Consider the following 16,928-nt stretch of genomic DNA (forward strand, 5'->3'; position numbering starts at 1 on the left):
TGAAAATAAGTCCTGTATAACACCCAACAACCCAAACAAAAACCAAACTGAACAACAAGCCTGCCAGACTTCAAACCCATTTCTCTTTCTCAATTTCAAATGGTTTGGCTGATCTATTTCTCCACCTTCATTTTCTCCTTTCTCAATCTTTCATCTGCCGATGACGCGGTAGTCATGGCCAAGCTCCTAGCCTCCTTTAGCACCGCCTCAAGCGGCTGGTCTAACAGCACAGAGTGCTGCAAGTGGACAAACGTTATCTGCAAAGGAAGCAGTGTCACTGAAATCCGATTAATTTCTCAGTCTCTCGCAGGGACTCTTCGGATCTTGGCACTCTCACCCTGCTCGAGTCTCTCTCTCTCCAACAAAACTCTATGGACCAATCCCCTCCTTTGCCAACCTCACTTCTCCCCGACAACTCTACCTTGACAACAACAACTTCTCCTCCATTCCTTCAGGTTTCTTCCAAGGACTCACAAGCCTACAGATCTTAACCTTGAGCCAAAACCTTAATCTCACACCTTGGACCATCCCCACCGAGTTGACTCAGGCCTCTGGTTTAGCCATTTTCTATGCTAGCAGTGCAAACATTATTGAGTCTTTACCAGATTTCTTTGGTTACTTCCCGAGTCTTGACGATCTCCGACTTTCTTTCAGCAATCTCAATGGCACTTACCAAAATCCTTCGGAGTCACATCGTTGAGTTATTTGTATCTGGATAATAATAATTTGATGGGTTCCATTCCGGATGCTTTGACCAACATAACAACACTTAAGGTTCTTGATGTCTCGAACAATAACCTTTTCGGGTCGATACCAAATTTTGGAGATTCTGTGAATCTAATTACGACCGGTAATCCTTTGATTGGGAAGAATGGGAATACGGCTGGAACGGGGTCAAGTGGTACTTCTGTCTCGCCTGGTATAATTGCTGGTATGGTTATTGCTGTGATCATATTTTCTGTGGTTGTGTTATTTTTCTCGATTAAATGTTACGTTAGTAGCAAGCATAGGTAGTTTGGAGGTGTAAAGAATCCTGAAAATGGAGGCACAAGTGAACGAATGTTGAAATTTCGATTGAAGTTCTAGAACAGGTGACCAACAATTTCAATGAAGATAACATTTTTGGTAGAGGAGGTTTTGGAGTTGTCTACAAAGGAGAATACCATGATGGGACTAAGGCTGCTGTGAAAAGGATGGAATCTTCTGCAATGGGTGGCAAAGGAATCAAAGAATTTCAGGCAGAGATTTCAGTCCTTACGAAAGTAAGGCATAGACATTTGGTTTCACTTTTAGGATGCTGTATCAATGGCAACGAGAGGCTTTTGGTATATGAGTATATGCCACAAGGGACGTTAACACAACATTTGTTTGATTTGGGTGAGAGTGGGTGTTCTCTTACTTGGATGCAGAGGATTCAAATAGCAATGGATGTGGCACGCGGAGTGGAATACCTGCATAGTTTAGCTACACAAATTTTCGTTCACAGAGATTTAAAACCTTCCTACATACTTCTTGGGGATGATATGAGGGCCTAGGTTGCAGATTTTGGTTTGGTTAAAATTGTGCCTGATGAGATGTACTCTGTAACGACGCAATTAGCTGGGACATTTGGTTATCTTGCGCCAGAATATGGATGTATCTAAAGCCTAAGATTTTATGTTCTTATGTCTTAATTGAATTTGATAACTAAAGCCTAAGATTTTATGTTCTTGTGTCTTAATTGAATTTGAAAGAGTTAGTGATAAATGGTCTTTCAAAACTTGGACAATCTCCCAAAATATTTGCACAATCCGGGAAAATCGTATCACTGACGTAGTATCAGTATGATGTCGGCCGAAACTTCTTTAATACTTAAGTCAGTGAACTTTCTTATTTGTGTATAATGATAAGGTTGTAAATATTCTCTCATTCCTGTCGTTGACGATGGAATGTTATTAGTAATTTAGTATAGACTTCATAATGCACCCATTGGTCCCAAGATTTTTGCCATTTTTAGAATCATGGGTGTTATGGGAATGATTGGGCCGCAAGTCCATATCACTCTGCTCTTTTATGTCATTTCCATATCCGCCCTCATGCTTCTTAAATCTGCTTATATTCTTTTACTCACACTCTTTGATCCTCATCGTTAATGCATTAGATGCAATGTAAGTCTCTTTATTTCATTTTCCTAATCTTAACAAGTTCATAAAAATTATTTTCTTCATCCTACCTATCCAACTTGATATATAATTTCTTGTAAGTTTTACATTTGACCTTTAGGTTTTTCCTATAAATTCAAATTTTAAATGATTAGAAAAATAGATAAAGAAATATTGAGTTCTATAATTTTTTTTTAAAGCAATCAATACACTTAGTGTGGAACTTTCCAAGCATATTGTTACATTTTTAACACTTTTAGGGTGTGTATATTTGGAGATGAAACAGGGTGCAGTGACAGACCTACGTGTCGGCTGCCCCCCCCCCCCCCCCCTCTCAAATACTTTTTAAATTAACCCATGAAATCAAAACAAAAATCTTACCTAACCATTACTGCATTCCATTTGCCCAAGAAAGACAAAATCCTTGAGACAATGCTTTGGACAATTCACAAAACTGGATAACAAAAGAACCTTTAGACAAACCAACAAAACCATTCACAAATTCAAATAACAAGAAAAACCTTTAGACAAACCAAAAATGCCAACAAACAAATCACAAATCTAGTCTAAACATAAAAAAAAAAAAATACTAACAACACAACAAATCATAAATTTTGACAAAACAAATCTTTGATTTGATATTTTCTTCTCTTTGAAATCATAAATTTTCCTCTCTCTATCTCTTTATGTTGTGGTGTGACTTGTGATGTTGGGCAGCTACTGTGCCTTTCTTAATTTTTAAGTGACAAAGGTGGAAGCTTTTATTTCAAAAACTATTAGCGAGAATGATCATAAGTAGTCACGATATCATCAGATTATTGACAATCCAATAAAAGGGGTACACTATACCTATAGCCTTTTTTAGTTAGAACAAAGTTATTAGTAATATAGATTAATGTGTTGTGGCTACTTCAAGTCAGTCCTAAATTATTAAAATATCTTCTCTAAAAAAAAATTATAATTAAAATTTCATTTATGGCTCTTGCTAAATTAATGAAAAACGTTGCCATTTTTATTTTTGGAGAAACAAACACACACTAGGGAGATGAAACGTTGCTATTAGTAGTATTAAGAAAAAGGGAAATGGTAATCTTTAGTTGTCAATATATCATTATAATGATATTATTATCAGGTATACAATAATGTGAAAATAATAACTAAATTGATTTTTTTTAAAAAAAATTAATGTGAAAAGATTAAAGAATCAATTCAACCCCAATCCAACCAAAGAACCTCGAAGTTTAGAACCACTCATTCTTTTGAAAATTACAGAAAAAATGAGTGGGGATTTGAACTTTTATCGGAAACACTAGAAAGTTTTAGTTGAGCTACAAAGCAATTGATTATAAATCTCTATAATTAATATGATTTTTATTTGATTCATAGATTATGGGAAAGTCAGCTACAATGTTTAATATTTTTTAGAGGAAAAATGCAAATAATACTAATGATGCAACATTGCCAACTTTCAGTGTTGACATACCTATTTTCAAAAATTTTCAAACAAAGAATTTTGGCCCTCCCTAGGTTCAAATTCTGGTTTCATCCCTAACAGGGTAGATGAAAATTTTTGGAGAGAAAATGAGAAGGAAAGTGTGTTTGGTTGGGCAGGGAGGAAGGAAAATAAATGTTGGGGCCTAGGTGGTTTCTCCTTAGGCCCACCAAAATGGGGAGAAAACTGAGTGGGATGCATTTTTTCTTGATTGACAAAAATGCCCATGTGCATGTGCACATGGGCTTTGTCCATTTAATCTCTTTTTTTCTTTTTCTATTTTCTAGGTAGTAACATTGCCTTTTCTTTTTCTTTTTCTTTTGATTTTCTAGGGCCTAGGCATGATAGTCGTTTTTTTTTTTAACCAGATGTGATTTTTTTTTTTAACATGATTTTTATTTTTTTAATAAATTTGGGTGATTTCTCTTTTCTTTTCCTTTTTTGGTTATTTGTCACTTTTCTTTTATTAATTGGGCATCATTCTTTAACGAGGGTATATGAGTAAATTTATTCAAACTCATTTTTTCCATCCCCCCACTTTTCCATTCCCAACCAAACAAAAAAGAGAGAAATTAAAATCTTTTCTATCCTCCTACTTTTCCATCCTTCCACTTTTCCATCCTCCTATCATTTTCTATCTTCTTATTTTTTCACCCCTCCAACCAAACGGACCCTTATATTTTATTTATTTTCTCAATTTATCCTAATTAATCAAATTATCAAAAAAAATCATAAAGAAATTTCAAAAATAAGAAAAAACTTTGAGAGTAGCTAAGTAAATTAATCTAGAAATGAAAAATAAATTACAATTTACATTTACATTTACATTTTATTTTGTATGATATTGCATTATTTTACATATATATTGTTCATACATGTTAACATTTTTTATGATTAATTCCATTCATGCCTTTTAATTTTTTCCAACCTCCAAACTGAAATTTTGACTCTGCCACTATATATGTATAGTCAACCTTGACTAATTTATTGATGATCTATAGACGACCTTACAATTTGAGGGTAGGGCTTCTTGTTGTTGTACGTATATAATCTTTTCTCTTCATGTGCTTGTGTCATACCTAGTATGTTGACACCAATGTTTGCTGTGAATAAATATTTTCTAGTTAGATGTCACTAGTTGAACCATTGATAGTAGTCAGCTTGATAAGTTCCTTTCCTTGTCAACAGCTACAGGAACAGTGACCACCAAAGCGGATGTATATACATTTGGAGTGGTTTTGATGCAGCTGATTCCTGGAAGAAAAGCTGTAGATGATACTCTGACTGATGAGAACCCGCATCTGGTCACATGGTTCTGTAGGATTCTAAACAACAAGGAGAGCATTGCCAATGTCATTGACCAAACTATTAACCCCGATGAGGAGACCTTGGAGAGCATATACAAAGTTGCTGAGCAGGCAGGACATTACACTAGTCCCAAGCCATACCAAAGACCGTATATGGGGTATGTAGTCAACATCTTAAGCCCACTTGTAGGGCAGTGGAAACCTATATGTCCTAACACTTCAAATGGAGTTGAGGACATCTATAGCATTAATTAAAGCATGAGCCTTCCTCAAGATCCACAAAGATGGCAAACGATGTAGAACCAACAGCTCTAGTCCAATTGTCTAAAAACATATTAAATTCTTTGTGAAAAAGCCAAAGATATTGTTAGGTTCTAAGGATTTAGGATTTAAATGTATTAGAACTTCAATGTGTAATGTTGGCAAACCATGATCAAAACTTAGAGTCTAGATTTAGGCTGCTCAAAGTGATTTATGTGTAAAGTTGGAATTGAGTAATTGCAAAAAATTACTATTTAATTTCTGCAAGGCTCGATCGATCGAAAATTAGACTCGATCGATCGAAGCTTGTGCAGAATATTTTTTCTGCAAAATTTCCAACTCAGCCCAAACCCATATGACGTGTAAGGTTTTATGTTTTGCCTTAAAGGAAAAACCCTAGCCACATTTTAGATGTTGTTGATATGTTGTGTGTGTGAGTCTCTTGTGAGATCTAGAGGTGTTTGCCTTCATACACACTTAGGGTTATCAAGATCAAGATTGATGTCAAGAGCTTGGTGATCGCTTCAGTTGCTGTATAAAGAACTTAAAGAAAAACACAAGTGAGAGTACTTGTGGTTGCTATGAATCCAAGAAAGAAATAGTCCGTGGACTCGGAGCTGTCACATGGTCGTGGTAGTAAGTTTTCTACTCAAGGTAGCAATAGGATGTTAGTGGTCTAAGTTGCTATTGTAGAACTTCAATTCTTTCATAGTGAATCTGTTTTACTTTGAGGATAGCTAGGTTAAATCCTTCCCAAGTTTTTTACCAGTTTGGTTTTCTTGGGTTATCATATCGTTGTATTCTTTATTTTCCACATTATTTACTTGATATGATTTACTTGTGTTAACCTAAATTTGAATAATTTATCTAAGTAATCACTTGGCTAAATAACTAGGTTAATCAACTTGTGTTTTAAGGGGTCTAAAAATGCACAAATATGTTTTTCTTTGTGTTTTTAATTTTTGTTCAAGTAATTTTTACGTGTGGAGAGTGAATTAATATAGTATCTCTATGAGAGCTAAGAGTCCGAACTTCTATATTTTGCATTGCAAGAATTTTCATTAGACACTCGGCCAACAAAGGTCATACAATATGTCTCGGTAGACACTGGGTCAATTTAGATTCTCAAACATGTTTAAAACATGTATTTTAATGATTCGGCCTTTAATTTTCTTTCTCTTCATCGTCTGAAACTCAACCCTATTTCTCTCACACTCTTTCAAATTTCAGTTTAACCATAATTTTGATTCCAACATCTTTCACTCATCAAGTCAAGGTAATCTCATGATATTTTCTTGCATTTACATCATAAAATCATGTAGATTCATATCTACGTTTAGGAATTGAGGTTTTCACAAGTTTTGATATTGTGCTTGTGCTTGTGTGTGTGTGGTTTTTTTTTTTTTTTTTTTCAATTGCTTTTTGTCAAATGTTTGTACATAATTGGGTTGTTCACCTTTGGTGCCATTGAGGCCACGTGAGAGTAAATTTTGGACATTTTTATGTGTGATCCTTCACTTAATCCATGGTTGTTTTCATGTTGCACACCGTGTTTTCAACAAGATGCGTGAGTGACATTTTATTGTGTAACCATCATTTGAGTGACGTGATTGATTTATAAACTTTGTAATTGGCCTTAATGCATATTTTTTGTCATGTATTCATGTTCATTTCATTTAGATTGCATCCATTTAGTTAAGTGTCATAAGCATATTCAAACCATTAAGTCATGAATTCTAAGCGGTCTCAGACTTGTTCCTCGTCAAAGATGCTTTTTATTCCACTACCATACCGTTAGATACATTTGAAATGATAAAATCAATAGGTGGAATTAATTAGTGTTGAAAATAATATAACCTTATCTTGGTCAATGGAAAATATTAAACCACATGTGGGTAAGTTGTAATTTTGTCTTTTTCTTAATGCACTCTATTACTATTGTAGTAACATTTATTGTTGGCACTTGTTCAGTTTTTTTTTTTTTTTTGGATAACAAACAAAAACTTCATTAATTAGTAGAAGCCAAAGATACATCATGGAGAAGAGCTTTTTCAATAAAACAAGGACTCTCTTCAATCCAAGCACAATAATCAACAATGCGTAAAGCATATTTAGCTAACAAATGAGCTGGAATATTTCCATTACAACAGACATGGGAGAAGTTCACACTCCTAAAATCATGAGCAACAACTGCAATACCATAAACCAAAGAAGCCACTGAAGATGGTGTTGGGGCAGATTCACACAAAGCTTGTATCATAATAAGAGAGTCACCCTGCAAAAACAAAATCCCGAATCCCAATCTCCCCAGCAAAAGCAATTCCCACTTCAAATGCCTTAGCCTCAGTTTCAATCGCTCCCAAAGGAAGATTAAGCTTCTTACTAAGTACAACAATAAAATTTCCTTCATTGTCTCTGATTACAACGCCTACTCCAACTGCTTTTTAAGCAGAAAACATAGCACCACCTACATTCACCTTATAATTTAAACCCGTAGGAGGCACCCAGTTTTTCTTTGTTGCATTAGACTTCTTCACAGGTAGACTACAAGCTAACCAATATTCATCTAAGTATTGGATACACCACTGAAAAATATGTGCTGTGTTTCATTTCTATTTGTCCATAAAGCCCATACAATGGTAACGGCCAAGGCCACATCCTCATTTGACCATATAGCCACCATTACAATGTACGACAAAAAGTCCATAAAACTTCGAAAATCATTGAAGAAAGTAGATGAGAAAACTGAGTAAAGCCCTCAATTTCTCGAGCTTTAGGACATTCCATTGACAAATGAAACAGAGACTCAGCATATAGCATCCATGGCTGCATTACGGGGCCATTACTCCTCTAGGGAATCCAAACCCCGACCTTCATACTCCTATGAACGTGAACATTCCCGATGCCGATGGGACTCTCGTGAATGCGAATGGTCCCGACGTCTACAGGACTCCCGTGAGCATGAATGGTCCTGATGTTAATGGGAACCGGATCGATCGGACCTACAACCATAGCGATCTCCTCCACTCATAGACCCCCCCCCCCACTTGGTTATCTCGGTCCCTTCTTCAGTGTCTGCCCCTTGCTTCCAACTCTAAATCTGTTATGAGTCTACGCAATCGTTTAAGCTCCTCATCTCTCTCATGCAATTGCCTGTGCCCTGAAGCATCCAATACTGCCTAATTCATTTGCTACGACCCCTCTCCAAGGCCAGACTGTTCTTCCTTGTGTTCACTCTCCCTATCTTCACGCCTTTTTTGCCTTCGCTCTCACCATGTGGATCCCCGAGATGATCCCACTAAACCACTTTCAGCAGAACCTTCTGACTATCTCCCAGACATCTTCTGGGTGTGAGTCTCGGCTGAACCACGGCTTTGTAGGAGATTCCCACAAACGATGCCAATTATGCGCACCCCAAACGAGCTTAAAAGGTCTGTCTCGCTCTTGGGCTCACAATATACTTATAATGTGGGCTTTGGATTTCCTACTTTGGGTGATTCTAACCTAGAGACCCAGCAATATCTTTCCAACTTTTGTATCGCTTTCCTCTCACTCTTTATGACTGTTATTCTTGATTCTAAACTTTCTTCCCAGACTTTCTACAACCCCTTTCCTTTCCTTAGCCTCACATATTTATAGCCAAAATTAGTGGAAAAATCATGATTACTCTTATGGCTAGTGGGAAAGGAGGTCCAATATTGTTATCGCTAAGTGGATGTTTAGTTGGGAGTGGGGTTGTAGTGAGAGTGGTATTGGAATTGGTTCCCACTCAAAGGGGGGAGGGGGTGATGTTTGGCGGCGGTATTTCTCAAGGAGTCGCCAGGCATCCGGGATACGGCCTCCCCAAGAAGTCACACTCGTTGGAGATGGGACGCGCCGGACAACTTCTCGACCATGAATTAATGAGCATATATTTCAACGACCAGCCTAATGGGTTCTGGGCCAAACATGATGTCATAGGATCTGCGCCCATGACCCTAGTGGGCCTTAAGCCTAGTTTCCGATAGGGGTGTTAGGAACCGTGGGTCATACTATAGAGCTTGGGTCTAAGGCTCAAATGGCCCTAGATGCTCGATGCCATACAGTTAACAATCCATTTTAGGAAAGTTTTGACATCACTTTTATGGGAAATGGAAAAACTGTCAAAACATTAATTGCTTTTTTTTTTTTTTTTCTTTTCTCATAAAAATTTTCATTAAATAGATTATTAACCAATGCCCTAATGTCATCTGTTAGCATTTCTCTTATTTAATTTTTTTTCTTCTTTTTTTTTTTTTTTTGGTAAAATGAACTAAAACCCTTAAACTTTAAGGCCTCATTTGGGAGGAGGGAATGGAATGGAATGGAAAGGAATGAAAAGAATAATTTTAGAATATTCTTCCTTTCTCTTGTTTGGAAGTTTTAATGAAGGGAATGGAAAACTCATTCTCTTATTTGAGAGTTTAAATGGGAGGGATTGGAATGGGTAGGAGGAAACACTCATTCCTCTCAATTCTCTTAAAACCTCAAATTTTCATTCCCCCGAAATTGGGAGGAATGGGAGGGAATGAAATTAGATTTAATGATTTTTTTACCAAAACTCCCAAAATACCCCTATATATTCAACCATTTATTTTAAAATAAGGGTCTAATAGTAATATTGTCATAAAATGATTCTATTTCATTTTCTCCATGTTGCTCCCAAACAAGATTACTTACATTCCATTCATTTTTATTCCTTTATTTTAAAACATCCAATCAAGGTTACTTAATTCCATTCCATTCCTTTCCCTTACTTAAATACATTTCATTTCATTCCATTCCTTTAAATTCCCTTATGATCATTCCATTCTATTCCATTCCCTTAAGATTTAAGGAGGATGCATTTAACATCCTCTTCCGCCTTCAACCAATTTTCAACGAATTTCATACACGAAACAAAACTATTCATAAATGGCCTATACATTCTTCTATTATCCTTGCCTCCAAATAATAAATGACAACGTACCCAATTTTGAAATTTTTGATGATGTTCCTAATCCCAATATGATCGCTCTCGTGTAGAAATAGAATAATTAAATTTAGAAATAGGTATGCATCTGTTTCTGTGTCCTACTTTGGCCTTTTTGCATGTTTGGTTCTATGTGGGTGATTGTTTTTCGTTAATTATCTGTACTTCTTGTGCATTGTGCTTGTGATATATTCTTCAGAATGCATGAAACCAACAAACTAATATGCTTTTAAAATAGATATGGTGCTGTAATTAAATTGAAGATGCACGTACAAAATATGAGTTTAATAGATAAAATTTCGATGTCTAAGAAATTACAAGAGTTTGGTCAATTAGAAATCTAACGTTGAGTTATCCACAGACCATGGTCGTACATATGTATGTATTTTTTTTTTTTTTTTTTTTTTTTTTTTTTTTTAAGAGGAATAAAAGTTTGCATTGCAACAGAGAAAACAGATTACAAAGAAGACCGAAAAAACCAAAGAGAACCTGCAGAGCAGGCATTAGTGTAGAAGGTCTGCTTGTACAATGGATTCTAAAAAAGAAGGGGTGACCCCATACCACACCTGATGAGAACCAGTCCTATGGGCAAAATGAGCGAGTTCGTGGGCTGCATAGTTGAAAGTGCAGAAAACAAAGGAGGCTTGGGCTTGGATAATATCCTGTATGATGTGTCCAAATGGAGTCCCAGTAGCAGAGTCATTGATTGCATTGACCACATTAGAGGCATCACTTTCACACATCACACAAGGAAGATGCAACTCTTGAGCAAGCAAGATACCTTGCTCCAAGGCAATGATTTCCACTAATTCCACCGGGTAATGGGACTGAAGGGGTTTGCAAAGAGCAGCAACTGTTTCACCCTTGCAATCTCTAATGATGACTCCAATGCTAGAAATTCCTTCAAGGTCTGATGACGCCCCATCCACATTTATTTTAAATACACCAGGAGGAGGAGGCGACCAACAACTAGAAAGAAGCGGTCTAGAGGTGGAGAGGTCTGTATAAGCTGCATCAGTGAAATCTTCTATGGTATTCCTAGCCAACAACTAGAAAGAAGCGGTCTAGAGGTGGAGAGGTCTGTATAAGCTGCATCAGTGAAATCTTCTATGGTATTCCTAGCCATCTGCCAAACCTATGAGGGGTGAGAGCATTTGCCTTCATGGATGGTTCTGTTTCTATTATGCCAAATTGCCCAGGCAACAATGAAGAAAGATTCTAAAACATGAGAGGGCTTGTGTGCAAGAATGTACATGGCTGAATCAAGAAAGGTCCAATTGTTTCTTTGGATCAACTGCACACCATCAGCCCAAAAACTCCAAACTGGATTGCAAACTCACAGTGAAGCAAAACATGGTGAACGGATTCCAGCTCCTTGTTACAGATTGGGCAGTCTTTGGCTGTGTTAATGCCTCTGGCACACAATTTTTCCCTTGAAGGCAGCCCATTAAAGCAGGCCCTCCAAGCAAAGATCTTAATCTTTGCAGGAAGGTTGAGGTGCCACAATCTCTTCCAAAGGGGCTTGAGAGGATCCCCCATAGAGCTACCAACGTCATCTTTTCCTTCAATCATACAGTGGGCAATATGGTAAGCACTCTTCACAGTGAACTCACCCCGAGTGTTTCCCATCCAAATTAGCTTGTCCTCAGGCAAACTTCGGCTAACGGGAATCCTTAGAATTATGTCTGCTTCAAATGGGAGGAAGGTTGCGTGAATGACATCAGCTCTCCACCATTTTATGGCCGGGTCAATGAGGGAAGAGACCATGGGGAAGGTTAGAAGGTTATTAGTGGGGGTGATGACTTTGTGTGTGGTGGGGGTGGGGAGCCATTTATCATCCCATATGTGAATTTGTTTGCCATTGCCCACTCTCCATCTAGTTCCCTTTCGAATGACTTCCACACTATTAAAAATGCTTCGCCAGGAGTAGGAAGGACTAGAGCCAAGTGTTGCACTGAGGATGTCACCTGAAGGAAAGTAACGCGCTTTGAGGACCTGGGCAATGAGAGAAGTTGGATTTGTAAGGATTCTCCAGGCTTGCTTTGCTAGCATTGCTAGATTAAAAGCTTGCAAGTTTCGAAAGCCCAGGCCACCCTTGGACTTAGGATAGCACATTTGTTTCCAACCAACCCAAGCCATCTTTGGTTCATGATGCTTTTGGCCCCACCAAAAGTTCCTCGTCATGCTTTCCAGATCCTCACATAGGCCCTGAAGGAGCTGAAAACAGCTCATGGTGTAGGTGGGGATAGCTTGGGCTACTACCTTAATAAGAATTTCCTTACCACCCATGGAGAGCAACTTCCCCTTCCACCCCGCAAGCTTTTGTCCAACCCGCTTCTTAAGAATGGAAAAGACTTGTTTCTTTGATCTTTCGATGAAAGACGGAAGGCCAAGGTACTTGGGATGCTTTGAATCTTGCATCGGCCCCAAAATGGAAAAGATTGACTCTTTCAAATCCTGATGAATGTTTGGGTTGAAAAACACCGAGGATTTATCGGTGTTAATTTTCTGGCCAGAAGCATCTTCGTACCTTTGGAAAATTTGCTTAAGCTCTTGGCACTCTTCGATTTTTGCTTTACAGAATAGGATGCTATCATCTGCAAAGAAGAGATGAGTAATGTTAAGACAATTCCGAGAAATAGAGATGCCAGTGAGGAGGTGGTTTCTAGCTGCCTCATGGATAATGGCCGAGAGTCCCTCGGCACAGAGGAGGAAAAGGCTAGGAGAGAGGGGGTCGCCTTGTCTTAGACCCCTAGAGGGAATAATGTTCCCATAGGCCGCCCCATTGATTAGGACTGAATAGGAGACTGATGTGATGCACTGCATAATAAGGCTCACCCATTTTGTGCAGAAGCCAAGTTTTTCCATAACCCGTTTAATGAAGCCCCACTCCACCCTATCAAAAGCTTTGCTCATATCAAGTTTGACTGCCATAAACCCCTCTTTCCCCACTGATTTGTGATTTAAATAATGCATTAATTCGAAAGCCACCAACACATTGTCCGTGATGAGGCGGTCCGGGGTAAAAGTGCTTTGATTCTCGGAGATAATAAGAGGGAGAAGGTTTTTTAGTCTGTTGGCCAATATTTTGGAAATAAGCTTGTAAATTACGTTGCATAAACTTATGGGTCTAAAGTCAGTCATTTTCTTTGGGCAGTTGGTTTTTGGGATGAGGGAAATGTTGGTTTTATTGATTTCAGTCATGGACAGGTTATTATTAAAGACATTCAGGACCAAATTTGTGACACTATTCCCAACAATACCCCAATATTTATGATAAAAAATAGCGGACATACCGTCAGGCCCGGGGGCTTTGGTGGGATGAATTTGCTTGAGAGCCGTGGCCACTTCTTCTCTAGTAAAAACACGAGCTAAACTCTCATTCATATCCTCAGTCACCTTTGTAGGGATGGCCTCAACCATGTTTTCAACCCGAGTGGGGAAAGAAGTGGAGTAGATGGTTTCAAAATAGCCGACAGCAGCCCGGGCAATAGAATCCTTTTCCTCACACCACCGGCCATGATCATCCCAAAGACCCAAAATTGTATTTTGCTTACACCTTTCCGAGGCATAGGCATGAAAGAATTTTGTGTTCCTATCTCCCTCCTTTAACCAATGTGTCTTGGCTCTTTGACCCCAATATAATTCTTCATCCTCTAACAGCTCATTCAACTCCCTTCTTAGATTTCTAATTTTGCCACTCATCTCTCCATTTTTATCTTGCTACATTAGGGCGCTCAGAGCATTCCTCTTTGACTGAATTTTCTTGCTACATTAGGGCGCTCAGAGCATTCCTCTTTGACTGAATTTTCTTAGGAATATGACCATAGACCGAGGAGCTCCAGTTAGATAATTCCGAGGCACAACACTTTAAATTTACCATAAAACCTTCCGGTGTACTCAAGTCCACCCCCATCCCCCAAGATGATTCGATAATGTTTCTGCACTCCTCATTTTTTGACCACAGGGCTTCAAAATGGAAGCATTTGGCGTTGGAAACATGTTGGGGTGGAGAGTTAGTAAAAAACAAAGCACAATGGTCAGAGGTTGAGTCCACGAGGTGGTAAACTCTCACTCCTTCAAAATTCCCAATCCACTCAATGTTAGCTAGAGCTCTATCTATTCTAAACTGAATTCTATTCTCCCCCTCTTGCATATTACACCAAGTAAAATCAATTCCCACATAACCTAAGTCCAGAAAGCTACAAAAGTTCACAACATTTCTAAAACTCTTCATTTGTTGCTGGGGACGAGTGATGCCCCCAACTTTTTCATTAACTGATAATATTTCATTGAAATCCCCCAGGCATAGCCATGGAAGTTGGAACTGACTGTGTAAAAAAGCAAGAAGGCGCCAAGATTCATACCTTCGGTGAGTGTCCAGATGACCGTAAAATCCCGTAATCCTCCACTGAAAATTGCCTTCAGACTCCTTGAAAATAGCATCAATATGGCTTCCCGAATAACTATTGATATCCAGGTTAACTTCTCGAGTCCATAACAGGGCCACACCACCACTACGACCTCTACTAGGAACAATAAGGCCATTTGCAAAACCTATCCTGTTTTTAATTTTCTCCATCCGTTTTACTTTTGATTTAGTCTCCATAAGGAAGACAATCTTGGGCTTCTAGCGTCGCACCATATTGTACAACGCTCGAGCTGACCGGGGGTTCCCAATTCCCCGGCATTTCCAACTTATAGCCCTCATTACTCCCGTCAGTTATATCAATTTTTCCATACCATATTCCATTCAAAGCATATCCAGAAAGGAGTAAAGAAAAACTAGAGATATAAACGGAGCAACAAACAGGACCAAATGCAAGGGAAAAACCAATTCAGATCCCTAAAAAGCCAAAAGGAAATACTACAACAAATAAGGCTACTTACTGCTTCCTTGAAATAGCTGCCCCTAGCCAAATCACACCCAAACTGAAAATGCCCTCACAAGCTGGAGAAAACCTCCCACAAAAAGAAAGGTTGAGCTCCCAAGTCATCCATGAGACACTTGTACACACACTAACCGAAGGGCCCGAAAAGACAAACTCCGAGAGGGCGAGCTGGAGACCCACGGACTAGAGAGAAAAAGTGCACTTGTAGATGCTGATCGGGCCAACTGGAAGGTTCGATTGATAGCTTCCCTCTCTCGCTCTCTCTCAGTCTTCTCTGTTAAAAAACTTCTTTCTTTCTCTCACAATCCGCCAATAAAGAGAGAGCCGACTGACCGTTGTCCCTAGACAAACTGCCCGGACCCACTGGTGAGCAAATTGGTCACCTCCCTAAGTAGACGCGCAAGATTGGGTAAGGAAAAGGGGGTAAGACTAATGATTCTTGGGGGTAGATTGAAAGGAAAAAACAGTTTTAGTTAACGGAGAGACCCACGACGAGAGTGGACGCCTCCCTGAGTAAGCATGTGTGAAAATGGGTTTGAGAAATGTGGGTAAGGCTCTTTTAAGTTTAGGGGTTAGATTGATAGAGAAACATGTTTAGATGAGAGAGTTGAAAGAAGTGCCACACGGAGGTGGAGATGAACCACACAGAGATGGTAAAGAGAGATCACATGGAGGTGATGGGTAAAGACCACACAGTGGTGGAGAGAGAAACTCCTACTAGGGAGAGAAAATTTTTCCATATGTATGTATTTGTTATTTACATAAAAATGTGAGTAAATTATTAATATTTTGGGAGAGATAAATAAATAATGAGTGCAAAGAAATTTTTAATCTAATTTCTTTTCTTAGATTTTTTAATATCAACATTTTTGTTTTCATATATATATTTTATATCATAAAAAATTGAATAAATCATATATTATTTAGTAATTGAAATATTCACAAGTGTAATATAAAAAATTAAATTTAAATAAAGTATTTATACGGTATTAGTCATATATTTTTTACTTCACTGAGATAATCTTTACTTTATTTGTTAAGTTCTAAGGCATTAGGAACTTAATGTATTAGAACTTCAATATGTAATGTTGGCAAACCATGATCAAAACTTAGAATCTAGATTTAGGCTGCTTAAAGTGTGTTTATGTGTAAAGTTGGAATCGAGTAATTGCAAGAAATTACTATTCAATTTCTGCAAGGCTCAATCGATCGAAAATTAGACTCGATTGATCGAAGCTCATGCAGATTGTTTTTTCTGTAGAATTTCCAACTCAGCCCAAGCTCATATGACGTGTAGGGTTTTATGTTTCACTTCAAGTAAAAAGGAAAAACCCTAGCCACGTTTTACAGGTTGTTGATATGTTGTGTGTGTGAATCTCTTGTGAGATCTAGAGGTGTTTACCTTTATACATACTTAGAGTTATCAAGATCAAGATTGATGTCAAGAACTTGGTGATCTCTTCAGTTGCTGTTTCAAGAGCTTAAAGAAAAACACAAGTGCGAGTACTTGTAGTTGCTATGGATCAAGGAAAGAATGAGTCCGTGGATTCGGAGCTGTCACGTGGTCGTGGTAGTAAGTTTTTGACTCGAGATAGAAATAGGACATTAGTGGTCTAAGTTCTATTGTACAAACTTCAATTCTTTCATAGTGGATATGTTTTACCTTGAGGATAGCTAGGTTAAATCTTCCCTAGGTTTTTTATCGATTTGGTTTTCCTGAGTTATCATATCATTGTGTTATTTACTTTTCCGCATTGTTTACATGATATGATTGTTTTGTTTTAACCTAGATCTGAATATAATTTATCTAAGTAATCACTTGGCTAAATTAATTAGGTTAAACAA

At 38.0% G+C, this 16,928-nt stretch overlaps 1 protein-coding gene and 1 pseudogene across 1 annotated transcript; one reads left to right on the forward strand and one right to left on the reverse strand.

Annotated features, from left to right (window-relative positions):
• On the forward strand, nt 1-5,254 carry LOC126694397 (receptor-like kinase TMK4; annotated as a pseudogene).
• A 1,955-nt stretch (nt 5,255-7,209) lies between these two features.
• Nucleotides 7,210-14,773, reverse strand: LOC126695786 (uncharacterized). The gene is made up of 4 exons (XM_050392601.1): nt 14,072-14,773; nt 11,494-13,914; nt 10,758-11,240; nt 7,210-7,476 (listed from the first exon to the last, which is right to left on the reverse strand). The coding sequence occupies exons 1-4, from the start codon at nt 14,771-14,773 to the stop codon at nt 7,210-7,212; spliced, it is 3,873 nt and encodes a 1,290-aa protein (XP_050248558.1).
• Between the last annotated feature and the right edge of the window lie 2,155 nt (nt 14,774-16,928).

Source organism: Quercus robur, chromosome 8 (genome assembly GCF_932294415.1).
Source record: "Quercus robur chromosome 8, dhQueRobu3.1, whole genome shotgun sequence".
NCBI lineage: Eukaryota > Viridiplantae > Streptophyta > Magnoliopsida > Fagales > Fagaceae > Quercus > Quercus robur.

Bases quoted from the DNA above. Each gene is read 5' to 3' on its own strand.
- LOC126695786 (XM_050392601.1), bottom strand. From the start codon at position 14,773: ATGGAGAAAATTAAAAACAGGATAGGTTTTGCAAATGGCCTTATTGTT. The intron at 13,915-14,071 runs GTAAATTTAAAG...GCCCTAATGTAG, and splicing joins GTACACCGGAAGGTTTTATG to CAAGATAAAAATGGAGAGAT. The intron at 7,477-10,757 runs GTGTGGTATGGG...TTGTTTTTGCAG, and splicing joins ATAGGACTGGTTCTCATCAG to GGTGACTCTCTTATTATGAT.